A 12,432-nucleotide genomic window follows, 5' to 3' on the forward strand; every position below is an offset into this window, starting at 1 on the left:
TCGGTTGCAAGGAACTGCGTCGGCTTCATTTCCATGGACGTCTTGGTTTTCCCAGCAGACCCACTGCACTTGCTGTTGGAACTTTGTTCTCCCAGACACTTGCTCAGCTCCTTCCTTGACTTAATTGAGATCTCTGTTCAAATGTCAGCTCCTCAGAGAGTACGCTACTAATACAGCCTTGCCTGCCCCCTTCATTCTTCGCTAGGCTTTGTTTTACTTCCCCAGACTTATCACAGCCTCTTCGGTTTTTGTCTGTCTGCTTCACCAGAATAGCATTTATAGGCGGGAAAGGACTTTGTTTTGTTCCCTACTGTATTCTAATGCATTACTTGGCACATAGTGGGCATTTAATAAGCATATTTTGAATAAATAAGAGGCCAATAGTTTTGTGTGGGCGAGGATATCAGGATCTCAGGGATGGTGGATTTATGGTCAGCATGAAGGAAAAATATTATAAAACAAAACTGAATATTTAGAGTGACTTCTACACTTACTACTGTCGGAAACAATAAAATTCACTATCATTTGATTTAGGGGAGGTGGTTCCAGAGGGGCTTCAAAGAGGAGGTAACATTTGGGCTGGGTCTTAATGAGTGGGAGTTTCCTAGGCAGAAGAGAGAATAAGTAAGAGCGTTGCAGACAGAAGAAGGGCATGAACCCAGGCATGGAGATGTGGCCAAGTACAGCACGTTCGAGAGCCAGAGGGCACCGTGGGAATTGAGAAACACAGACGGTTAGGGATGAAATAGCAAAGTGCTTTGTGGCTTGACTATGAAGAGCCTTTCATACCCACTGAGAGTTCAATTTTGTCTTTTAAGGCAGGGAGAGCCACAAAATTGTTATAAAAGGGAAATTTAGACGACTGTCTTGGCAAGTGTCTAAGGAAGGATCAGGGCAAGCAGAGGAGACAGGTCTGAGGTCAGGCGGGAGAACCCCACAGGGTCTAGATGAGGGAAGACAGCACCAGCCTAAATTAAGGCTGTGGAGATGGAGAGGGTGGAAATGATAGGCTCAGAATGAACAAAAATGGTGCCCCATACATGCACCAAGCCCTCTAAAAATACACATCACTGATGTGTATTAATGTAGGACATTTCGTAGCACAAAAGCTGATTGTAGGTACCACGAGCAAAATGTTCGAGTTTTCCCTTATGCACTGACCTATTCCAGTTTAACATCAGCATATGAAAAGGTAAGCAGACACCCTTTTAGAAGCAGGTCTTACAACGGTTGCAACTCCTTTTCATTATCATAACACAAAAGAGCAAAACGGAGAAAAAAATGAATCCCCTCAACAGAACAGCATTTTCTAAGTAAATGTGTTTTTCAAGATATGCAAATGTTGAGTCTAAATATGCTTGACAGCATTCCTTAATTTAAGCATTTTTAGTGTTGGGAAAAATCATTTAATATACAAGCACTGCCTTTAGAGATATAATGTGAAAGGCAGGAGAAAAAGTGGCAAGGTAAAATAAACTACAGCTGACTCTTGAGCAAGACAGGGTTTGGGGCACTGACTCTCTGCACAATTGAAAATCCATGTGTGCCGTCTGCCTCCCCAAAAACTTAACTACTAACAGCCTACTGTTGACTGGAAGCCTTATCAATAAGCCTTACCAATAACCTCAAGAGTTGATTAACACATATTTTGTATATGTATTATATACTATATTCTTAAAATCACATAAACTAGAGAAAAGAGTTCTTCAGAAAATCATAAGAGAAAATACACCTACAGTACTATACTGTATTTATTAATACCTTAAGTTTACATCATCTCTTTACAAGATGAAGCACCTGAAATGGAAGGCAAAGGTGGCCATAGACCTCAATCTACTGAAAAGATCAAACAATTCAACTTCTTCTTGTAATGTCATGACTTTTCTCTGTTTCCTGGGAAGACATCCATGATCACTAGTGCCACTTCCTATGGGTATCATGGTGTTATTCAAGGTTTATGGTATTGCACTGAATATGGTTAAAAAAAATAGACAAGAACCTTAGGAGATCACTTTTTACTGCAATATGCAGTTTACTGGAGAGACTAACTGCTCATGGGGAGATGATTAGCGTGACACAGTGTTTTAAGCAGAGATTCACAACACTTGAGCTCATTACAAGAGCAACAGGAGGTGGTTACAAAGTTATGAAAGTAGTATGGTAGTAGTATAGCTGTAGAAATTATTTGAGTAGTACAGTATTACTACAGTTACTTTTATGCAGTTATGATTTAATACTGTATCTTTATGTTTGTTTACATTTTTTCCCAACTGCATATGGTGCTATGGACGGTGGTGTTTGTGTAAGTAAGTGTTGATGTTTTTAATTTTTATAATAGATTTGTGTATATTTTATGATAGTAAATGATAAATTAGACTAATATTTACATATATTTTATGTACTTGTGACACACCTAACATTTTCTTAATTTTTCAACATTTCTGGGCTATGCAGTTCATCTTTTAGTTTTTGTCAAATTGTCACACATCTCAAAAAAATTTTCCAATATATTTATTGAAAAAGATTCATATATAAGTGGACCTGCACAGTCCAAACTCGTGTTGTTCAAGGGCCAACTGTAGATAAGTAGCACTTCTTATCGAAAGGAACATCAATAACATCAAGACTTTGAGACAGAAGTTTTCTTGAGGACATGGAAACCTTTTTAGTGACGGGGTCCAGCTTCATCAAGTGTGTGCATGTGTACATGCACGTCTGACAGTGCTTTCTTTAATTGTTCACCTTTCTTCACCAAATCCCAGAATTTTGTTGTCTTTTTTCTTTACAGAAAATAATGGTTCGCCCAAGTGTACTCTCCTTTAAGTGACAGGCAGCTTTAGCAAAAAATTAATTCACTGTCAACTGGACAATGAAATAGAAATTAATTAAAATGACACACAGATGAACACATTTAAGCACGAAGCCGAAGAAACAGTATTTACTATTAAGTGGATGTCAATTTATATTTGCAATATTCTGATGGTTAGAAAGGTAAACACATTCTATTGCATTTTTGCAACTTTTCACTCACCAAATTTTCTTACTGAGCAGTAACTTCTGTGAATAGATAAAATATAAGTAAGCAAATATGCATTTACACTGTCCGGTATAGATGGACTGGCACTGTAAATCCATGTACTTTTTGGATAAAAAGAAATGTCAATAATATTTAGAAAAAATACATAATTTTTAAAAAAATAAATGAAACTGGAGGTGGGCGGATCACTTGGCCTGAGAAGTTCAAGATCAGCCTGGGCAACATGAAAAAACCCCATCTGTACTAAAAATACAAAAAATTAGCAGGGCACGGTGGAGTACACCTGTGGTCCCAGCTACTCAGGAGGATGAGGCGGGAGAATTGCTTGAACCTGGGAGGTGGAGGTTGCAGTGAGCCAAGATCATGCCACTGCACTCCAGCCCGGGTGACAGAGCGAGACCCTGGCTCAAAAAAATATGGATGGATGGATAGATAGATAGATAGATAGATAGATAGATAGATAGATAGATAAGATAGATTGGAAACTCAGAATAAGGCCTGGGTATCAGTTTCCAGACCTGACTGGTGTGTCTTAGACTCGTCTGTGGGAATTGGTAACAAGCAGATGCCTGGTCTCACTCTGGAAATTTTGACGTAGTGGATGTGGGGTGGGACCCAGGGATCTTTGGTTAAACAAATTGCACAGGTGATTTAGGCACAGCCAGTTTGGGGAACCATTGGGACAAAGGATAGATTGTATAAACCAGAACTTTCAACCCTGGCTGTGCATTAGAATCATCTCGGAAGCCTTAAAAATGCTCAGCTATACCCCAGAGCAGTTAAATCAGAATCTCAGAAGATTCAGGCATCAGCAATTTTAAAAGCTCCCTGTGGAATTCTATTCATAACAGAGCCACTGTTATAGAACACTTATTGATTAATGTCAATCCTAGTATACAAATTATTTTTAAAAACTAACTGGTAATATTCTGTTGAACATAATTTGTTTTAGGTAAATAGGATTCATCTGTGTGATTTCAATTACCTAAAAAAATCATATTTCTAATCTAAATCCTTTTTTTATATTATAATACATTATATATACAAATTTCTGATTTTATTCTATGCTGTATCACAATTTGAATTGGGATGGAAGTAAACTGAAGATGATATTTACAATTTAGAAATTTACATTTAAAATTACACTGAAAGGAGAAAACATTAGGCTCAAACCAGAAGGAAAGACCTCAGGTCTTGCTATGGGGCAGGAGGAAGAATGTGTCAGATCTGTCGGAGAATTTCAGTATGAGATGCTCCGAAAGATAAACATAAATCTGATGTTACATGTTTTTATAGACAACATGTTTTCTTGTTGAGTGTTTTGCTTTTGGAAAGAATGAAGAATTCTCTTAGATGAAGTGTTAAATACAACAACAAAACAAAACACAATCAAAAGAGGGAGATTCATTTACGTTAGCTGAGCGGAAAGAGAAGAGAAATGCATGACTGTCTTTTGAAGAGAAAATGATAGAACAGTCCATTAAAATTACATAAATCATAAAATTACTCAAGGCAGATATGAATGATTCTTTCAAATACTCATATTTAACCAATGCATCTAAGTATCTGCAAAATGTTCTCTATGCAGTGACAGGAAAGATGGCCTAGATTAGGCTGAAAATGCAGAATATATCTTGAGGAAGCAGTTAAAAATCTACATTATGATAATTGTTATTTAACTAAAGCACATGCAGTTTTCTTTCAAAGCTGTCATTTAGCTTTTAAAAGCACTGTGTCTAAAAGTGAAAACACTGTAGCCCACTAAATATTTTTTAATTGGCAGCTCATTTTCCATAAAGCACCAAAATATTAAAAAGCAAGCATCCAGTCATGCTATTTGCCACTGCATTGTACCATGTTTTATATACCTTTCATTGATTTCCTCAAACGACTTAGGTAGAAAGAGAGAGGAAGGAGGAGGAGGAGGAGAAGAGAGAAAGAGAGAAAGAGAGATAGAGAGAGAGAGAGAGAGAGAGAAGCTAATTAACAACAGAAAGAAAAAACAACCAGGAGCATTAAGATTACCCACTTTTGAAAATCATAACCCCTCAACTTCCCTGAGGTTGTTTTTCTCCCAGCCTGGGCAGCAAGGACATAAGTGCTCAGAAGGCAGGGTGCGGGGGAGGGGGAGCGGGTGGGATGGGCAGTGTCAGGACAGGGATGGAGGGTGGTTCATTTGTAGTTGGCTCTGTCTCTGCGATCAGCGGGACTGGCAATGAGTTGCTTATGCTCTGCTTCTCTCTATTCATCAACCAGTGGCTTAGCTTCCAGAACAGAATTCTCTAAAGCAGGAAAAATGACTTAAATGTATTCAATGAGGGATAGATATCAAAAATGTAATCAGCATTTATCTGAGTGATATTTTCTGTGTGCTTTTCTATATTTTCGAATTTTAAAAAATGAGTAATATTACTTATATAAGTAGGGAAAATGCCATCTTTTTTTTTTTATTTACAGTTTGCTCTTCTAGAGAGAAGTAAATTATTCTTATTCTTATTGAACAAAGATAAGGTTCTCAGGGGAAAAAAGCACTTAATTAACGTTATGCTTCACAAGCAGTGCCCAATTTATGAATAAGAAGCTTTGCCTTAATTACACACAAAACAATGTAATGAGTTAAGTTCTCTTTGAGAATGGCCATGTCCACTTCACCCAAATTTGCCTTGTCAAGAGCTGTCCCCAGAGGCAAATCAAAAGGCTAACATTGTCCTATTTTGCTTTGCTGTATCTCCAAACTTTTCAAAAGGGTGGGAGGATGGGGAACTTTGAAAGGGAGATTTCCAGTCATCCTAAGAGCCGTGCTTCCCGCTGTGTGACAATTAGGCTTGGAACTGCCTTCAGGGGAAACATCTCCACTATTTCTGCTTAATCCTGGCTTCATGGAGAACCAGCGTCTCACTGAATATTCTAGGGAACTGCAGGGAGCACAGAGATGTCTCTGCTGGTGCAATTTGAGGAGCACCCAAGGGAATTTCCATGTCTACAAGTTACCTGCTTGGATTAAGAAATCCTGTCCCCAAGAAACCCCTTGTAAAAACACCAACATATTTATTACCTGAGAGGGGTATCCCATTATGTCATCCTTTTGCACACCCAAATGTTACTCCCAGCCCCTTGGCCAGGTCAGAGGGGGAACAGTCCATATGAGTGGTCACTTCAGCCTGGGGAGTGAAGGGGACAGCCGCAGGAGCCAGCTGGCCCTCAGAGGGAAAGCATGGCAGGGACAAGGCTGCTTTCCCTCCCTCTTAGACAGTGACCAATCAATCCAGTGGGACGCAATGGAATGATGATGCTGCAGGCTGTCTCCATGTATCTTTCAGCTGGATCTGGGCATTGAGGCTTTCAGGGTTTGCTGGGCCTTTTCTATAGGCATCAGGCATGCCCAAATAATGCTTAAATGCCAGAATTATATAAATCCCACACAGAGATATAAATAATCTTAAGGAATAGTGAAAAATGAAGCTTTAAAAGTAGATGTGCCAGAGTGGGCGCAAGGTGTTTGAGCCCATTTTACTTGGCACTTACAGTCAGGAAGACAGCCTCGTCAAGCTCCTCTGCTTCTCTCACGATGGTCTCCAGGGTGTCCTTGGCAGTGTCCATGCTCTGCAGAAAGTGGACCATCTGCTCATGCAGGAACTCCATCTTCTTCTTCTTCACTTCCTCAAAGCTCTGGGCTTTCTCATCATACTGTGCTAAAACCTTCTTCATCATTTCCTCATTCTGTTCTTCTAGCCTTTTCTCATTTTTACTACAGTTTTCCTGAAAACAAACATGCAAAAAAGCCCATTTCTGAATGAAACAAGAAATGCATGCTTTTTTTTTTTTTTTTTTTTGGAAACACCAGCCTTTTAAAGAATTGACCTCTGGCATCCTGATCGGAGAATCAGACATTACATGCACAGTTCAAATTTTTAACCTACCAATCCCTTTCACACAATTAGCTTTGCAATAAAGCAATAGAATTTACTATAACAGTATCATCAAGAAAGTTTTAGTTACCATAATACAAACTATAAATATATTTGTATGGAAGTCTTGCCCACCTGTACTCACACATGATGAAACTTGAAAATGGCATCACGGTAAGTGAGGATCCCTGGCCTTCAGGTGGTAGAGAAGCATCACTCCACTAAAATCACAGTGCAAGGCAGAAAGCAGCCCAGATAAGGAACGGGGACCACCTCCCCAAATGTTCTCCAGTGAGATGGCAGATTATCCCATAGTGGGAGAAACTTTGTTGCCTGTCCACACACACCCAGATGCCTGGCTATCCTCACTAGTGTGGCTAGTAAGATGAACCCAAAATTTACTCTCTAAAAAGGACACCTGGGGACGGGGACACAAGAAACAACTAGCACGTACTAGTTGATCTATAACATGAATTAAGCAGACCTCTCACAAGCAAACCAGGACGTGGAGTGGCCCCAGGAGTAATGGAACTGTGGAGGAGCCTCTGCAGTGGCCTCAGGCCCTCTGCCAGTCCTGATTGACTGGTGAGGGTGCCTGGGCCATCTCTGTATAAGGATGGAGCATTGCTAGTCCCTCTCTTCCCTGCAGAAGGGACAGGAGCCAGCAGCTAAGGGAGCATGAACTCATCAGAGATAGTCGTGCTATGAGAGGCACTCATTGGCCCTGGGCATGGGACACTGGACAGTGACTCAGAGCATTTCTGCAGAGTTAACCCAATGAGAGGCATGAAAACGAGGAATGTACTCTAAGACTTGGTTTCTTATCTATAAAATTGAAACAATAATAATAACACCTATCTCATATAATTGTGAGGATTTGGTCAGGTAAAGCATGTAAAGCATTTGCCCTATTTAAGTGTCTAATAAACGCATGTCTGTTGTTAAGGGCAAATCTTTTATCCATAGGCAGAAAGGAGTCTCACTGATCATGCACAGAGAGATTTTAAGTATCCTCGCTTTGAATGGAACTGAACCAACAATGGCAAACAACACATATGCACAAAATCCCCAAGTCAGATCCCTTCACCTCAGAATCATTTACTTCTGATACTGTGAACAAGCCGGGTTAAGGTAAAATGGGTGTGTTAACTTACCTCAATGGTATTAAAAAAGGATTCTATCTCACTAACAAAGGCTTCAATCCTCAAGGATTTTTCTTGTAAATTTTCTAGAAATTCTGCTAATTGAACCTGAAGAAAAGAATTAAGATATCCTTAGTATATGACATTTAGGAAAAGAACTTCAACCAGTGAGCTCCAAATTCCTTATAAATTTACTATGTTTGGTAGAGACTTACTATACTATATCCACTAACAAATCAATCCTTAAATTTTCTTTACTGCCTCATCTGACTATAGATAATTCTGTATGATAAACAATGAGGAGGTTTTGAGTGAAAACCTCAAAACAACTACACAAAGACAGTATATCTTCTTAAGTGAACAAAGGACTTTCTTGGTAAATTGATGAGCTCAAAACATACTTGTTTTAATGAACTATGGATTTGAATGCGTTCTCTCTAGTAAGGCCTTGGTTTTTGTATGTTCTGAGAGAGGAGTCGTTTTGCTAAACTGGTCCAATATACCCGAGTAGTTTCTTCACATTTACACCAATGGCCTGAGAAGGTGATCAGAGTGCCACAAGGCCTGAAATCTAGCATACCAACTGATAGAAACTGTCTACTACAGGGACCTAAAAGCGCTAATGACCCTCAAAGGGTTAAAATACTCAAGGGGTAATAGCCAACTAGAAAATGTATGGGGTGATAGGAGAGCATGGTACTCACTTTAGCGATAGTTATAAACCTAGCAACAGTCAATCTTGCTAAATTTAAAAAATAACAAAGCAGAAAAAATAGCAGAGCTTCAGCTGTCTGATTCACTACCACAGACTGATGGAGATACAACATTGATGGAGGGCTCTTCAGGATCTGTTCTCTACTTCCCTCTATGGCCCTTACCTCTTCTCCACAGCCCCCAGGCTCCAGTCACACAAGCTGAATTTTGTCCTTGCACTCTTTCTCATCTGTGCACCTTCATATGGTATTCCCTGGCTCTAGAACGTTGTCCCTGCTCTTGACTGCTAGAAGAACTCTATCTCATTTAAAGCTCACCCAAGCTTCACCTTTTAGACACCTTTGCTCACATTCCCCTTCCTACCCCACCATTTCCTTCCCAAAAGGTTAGTTTCTCAGAACATTATGCTTTCACAACGTTATATTGATTTTGGGAATCTACAAGTCCATCTTCCTTTTTTCTTTTTTTTTTCATTCTCAATGATTAGCACAGTTCCTGACACAGAAGAGGAGATAAATTAACAGTGAGAATGCAGGAAGACAGTGAGTGAATGAAGAAAATAAATAACAGACAAAAGATAAGCACATGATGGGGATGGACTCCGGAGGGGACACAAGGACTTGGGTGATCTGTAACTGCAGCCATCAGCTCCTGGAACAGGCACAAATGCCTGCCCTTAAGATGCTAGAAAATTTTCAAGCTACAATTTTTTTAATTGATTTTTATTTTTAAAAAGTTGCCAACTGGCCAGCTGCAGTGGCTACTGCCTGGAATCTCAGCACTTTGGGAGGCCTAGGTGGGAAGATTGCTGGTAGCCAGGACTTCGAGACCGACTGGGCAACATAGTGAGACCTTGTCTCCACTAAAAATTTTAAAAGTAGCTGGATGTGGTGGCATGTGTTTGTAGTACCAGCTACTCAGGAGGCTGAGGCGAGAGGATTGCTTGAGCCCAGGAGGCTTCAGTGAGCTATGATGATCACGCTGTTGCACTCCAGCCTGGGCAATAGAGTAAGACCCTGGCAAAGAAGAAAAGAAAAAAGGAAGAAGAGGAGGAGCAGGAGGAGGAGGAGGAAAAGGAAGAGGAGGAGGAAGAAGGGGAGGAGGAGGAAGAGGAAGAAGAAGAGGAGGAGGGGAGGGGGAAGAGGAGGGAGGAGGAGGAGGAGGGAGGAGGAGGAATTGCCAACCAACCAACTCTTACTAATCTTCATGGCTGACTTAATGAAATGAAGGCAGCTCCTTGGCTTTAGTCAACTGGGTTCCCACCTTCTCCTTCTCATACTGTTTACAGAAGATCAAGAGTTAAAAAAAAAAAACTTTAAAAATGATTTTAAGGCAGGAGATGTTGTATCTCTCTACTTACAAAATTTGTTTTAAATTGATCATACTTAGATGATTACTTTTTAATATCTAAAACTCATAGAGCTAAATAAAACATATTAAGAAGGCCAAAAAAATTCAGTCTTCTTTCTGCTGGCAATGCTCAGTAGTTGTGGGTTAAAACAAAGTGTCACCACAGAACGGGGCCCACTTCCACTGGGGCTTATGCATCTGATGTCTGAGATTTCACAAAAGAAGTTGCCCTACTCCCTAATCCCAAACTTTAACAAGTAAAATTTCAACAAAATTCTACCCTGGAGAACTAGACCAATATCAGGCAAGTTGAGGATTAATTTGGGTGTAAAAAAATGCCAAGATTCTAATATGTTATCCTATTGAATCAAAATGAGTCTGATAATTCTTTAACAAGGACCTAATTGAATGATCATACTGAAAATCACTACCATTAGCAAGGTACTGAGCCAAGCAGTATGCGTATACAGTCAAGAACATGAGCTCTGGCATCAGAAAGATCTGGGTACCAGCCCCAGTTCCACCTTCCATGACCTTGGGCAAATCATTAAACCTCTCTGAGATGATTTTATTATCTGCAAGTTGATGACAGTGATAGGGCTGTCAGAAAGATTAAAAGATATCCTGTATATAAAGAACTTAAGACTGGGCATGGTGACTCACACCTGTAATCCCAGCACTTTGGGAGGCCAATGCAGAAGGATTGCTTGAGCCCAGGAGTTCTAGATCAGCCTGGGCAGCATAGGGAGACCCTGTCTTTACAAAAAAATTTTCTTAATTAGCCCAGGGTGGCAGTGCATAACTATACTCCCAACTATTTGGAGGCTGAGGTGGAGGGATTACTTGAGCCTGGGAGGTTGAGGCTGCAGTGAACTGTGATTACGCCGCTGCACTCCAGCCTGGGTGACAGAGCGAGACCCTGTCTCTCAAAACCAAAAACAAAAACAAAAAATAGTGCATGGCACAGAGTAAGTGCTCAATTGTTATTGTTATTTAGTAATTTTAGATAATTCCAGCTGCCCTATGGAGAATGGATTAAAGAGGTAAGAATGGTGAGACCAGTAAGAGGGCTATCGAAAGGTAGAGGAGAGTCTCAAAGACTACATTCCAACAGCATCTTGGGGAAGTGGAGTATTTATACTCACTTAAAGGAGGACATGTGTTGGGACTAACTTATCTAGAACATTGGGGTCCTACAGACATAGCCAGAAAGAATGCAAAAAAATTTCTGCTTCTAACATGAATTTTATAAATTAAAAGGAAATACAAAGAAAGTAAAAATTTAAACTGTCTTAATATATTATTTATATATAACTTGCAATGAAATGTCTCAATGTAATGTAAATGTGTCTTTTTAAAGGATGATATTGTAGATAATAGGAAGGAAACTGTGTTTTTTGCAGTTTTTTGCTCAAAGGTAATTTCTAAAATTTCAAATTATTTGGCATTTTTGGTAATGTTAAGGGCTATTGCCACAAAGTACCAAGCTCCTCAAGGGCAGTGACCCTGTGTTGTCTATCGTGCTAGCCCCTAGGCCTAGAAAAATGTGTGGCACACAGTGTACACAGCTGTCTTCAGTATCTGCAGAGGACTGGTTTCAGGATGTCAGCAGATACCAAAATACACAGATGCTCAAGTCTCTGATAGAAAATGGCATAGTATTTTCATATAACTGGCGTACATCGTCTCCTATACTTTAAATCATCTGTAGATTACTTATAATGCGTGATACAGTATAAATGCTACATAAATAGTTATACTGTACTGTTTTTTATTCGTATTATTTTTATTGCTCTATTATTTTTATTTATTTTTATTTTATTTTTGAGACAGAGTCTCACTCTGTCACCCAGAGTGGAGTGCAGTGGTGCGATCTCAGCTCACTGTAGCCTTGACCTCCCAGGCTCAACTGATCCTCCCACCTCAGCCCCTCAGGTAACTTAAACTACAGGTGTGCGCCACCACGCCCAGCTAATTTTTGTATTTTTAGTAGAGACAAGGTCTCCCTATGTTGCCCAGGCTGGTCTCAAACTTCTGGGCTCAAGCAATCTTCCTACCTTGGTCTCTCAAAGTGCTGAGATGATAGGTGTGAGCCACCACACCCGGCCCCCTCTTACTGTTTTGTGCTTTTTTTTTTTTTTCCTGGATATGTTTGATCTGCGGTTGGTTGATTCTAAGCACACAGAACTCAAGGATAAGGAGGGTGGGCTGTACTCAATGAATGTCTGTCAAGCCTACCTTAATTAAATTCTTGGAGAAATATTCTTAGTTTGCTTTCAGA

The 12,432-nt window shown here is 39.9% G+C and overlaps 1 protein-coding gene across 2 annotated transcripts in view; it reads right to left on the reverse strand.

Annotated features, from left to right (window-relative positions):
• Positions 1 to 12,432, reverse strand: part of LOC105475083 (cardiomyopathy associated 5) — a 103,660-nt gene that overhangs the window by 41,417 nt on the left and 49,811 nt on the right. For both annotated transcript variants that reach the window (XM_071098762.1, XM_011730065.2), the window contains exons 3-5: positions 8,100 to 8,195; positions 6,563 to 6,796; positions 4,906 to 4,928 (exon numbers count right to left, since the gene is read on the reverse strand). In XM_071098762.1, the coding sequence (XP_070954863.1) occupies positions 4,906 to 4,928; positions 6,563 to 6,796; positions 8,100 to 8,195 (353 nt within the window). The remainder of the gene's footprint in view (positions 1 to 4,905; positions 4,929 to 6,562; positions 6,797 to 8,099; positions 8,196 to 12,432) is intronic.

The sequence above is a fragment of the Macaca nemestrina genome, chromosome 6 (genome assembly GCF_043159975.1).
Source record: "Macaca nemestrina isolate mMacNem1 chromosome 6, mMacNem.hap1, whole genome shotgun sequence".
NCBI lineage: Eukaryota > Metazoa > Chordata > Mammalia > Primates > Cercopithecidae > Macaca > Macaca nemestrina.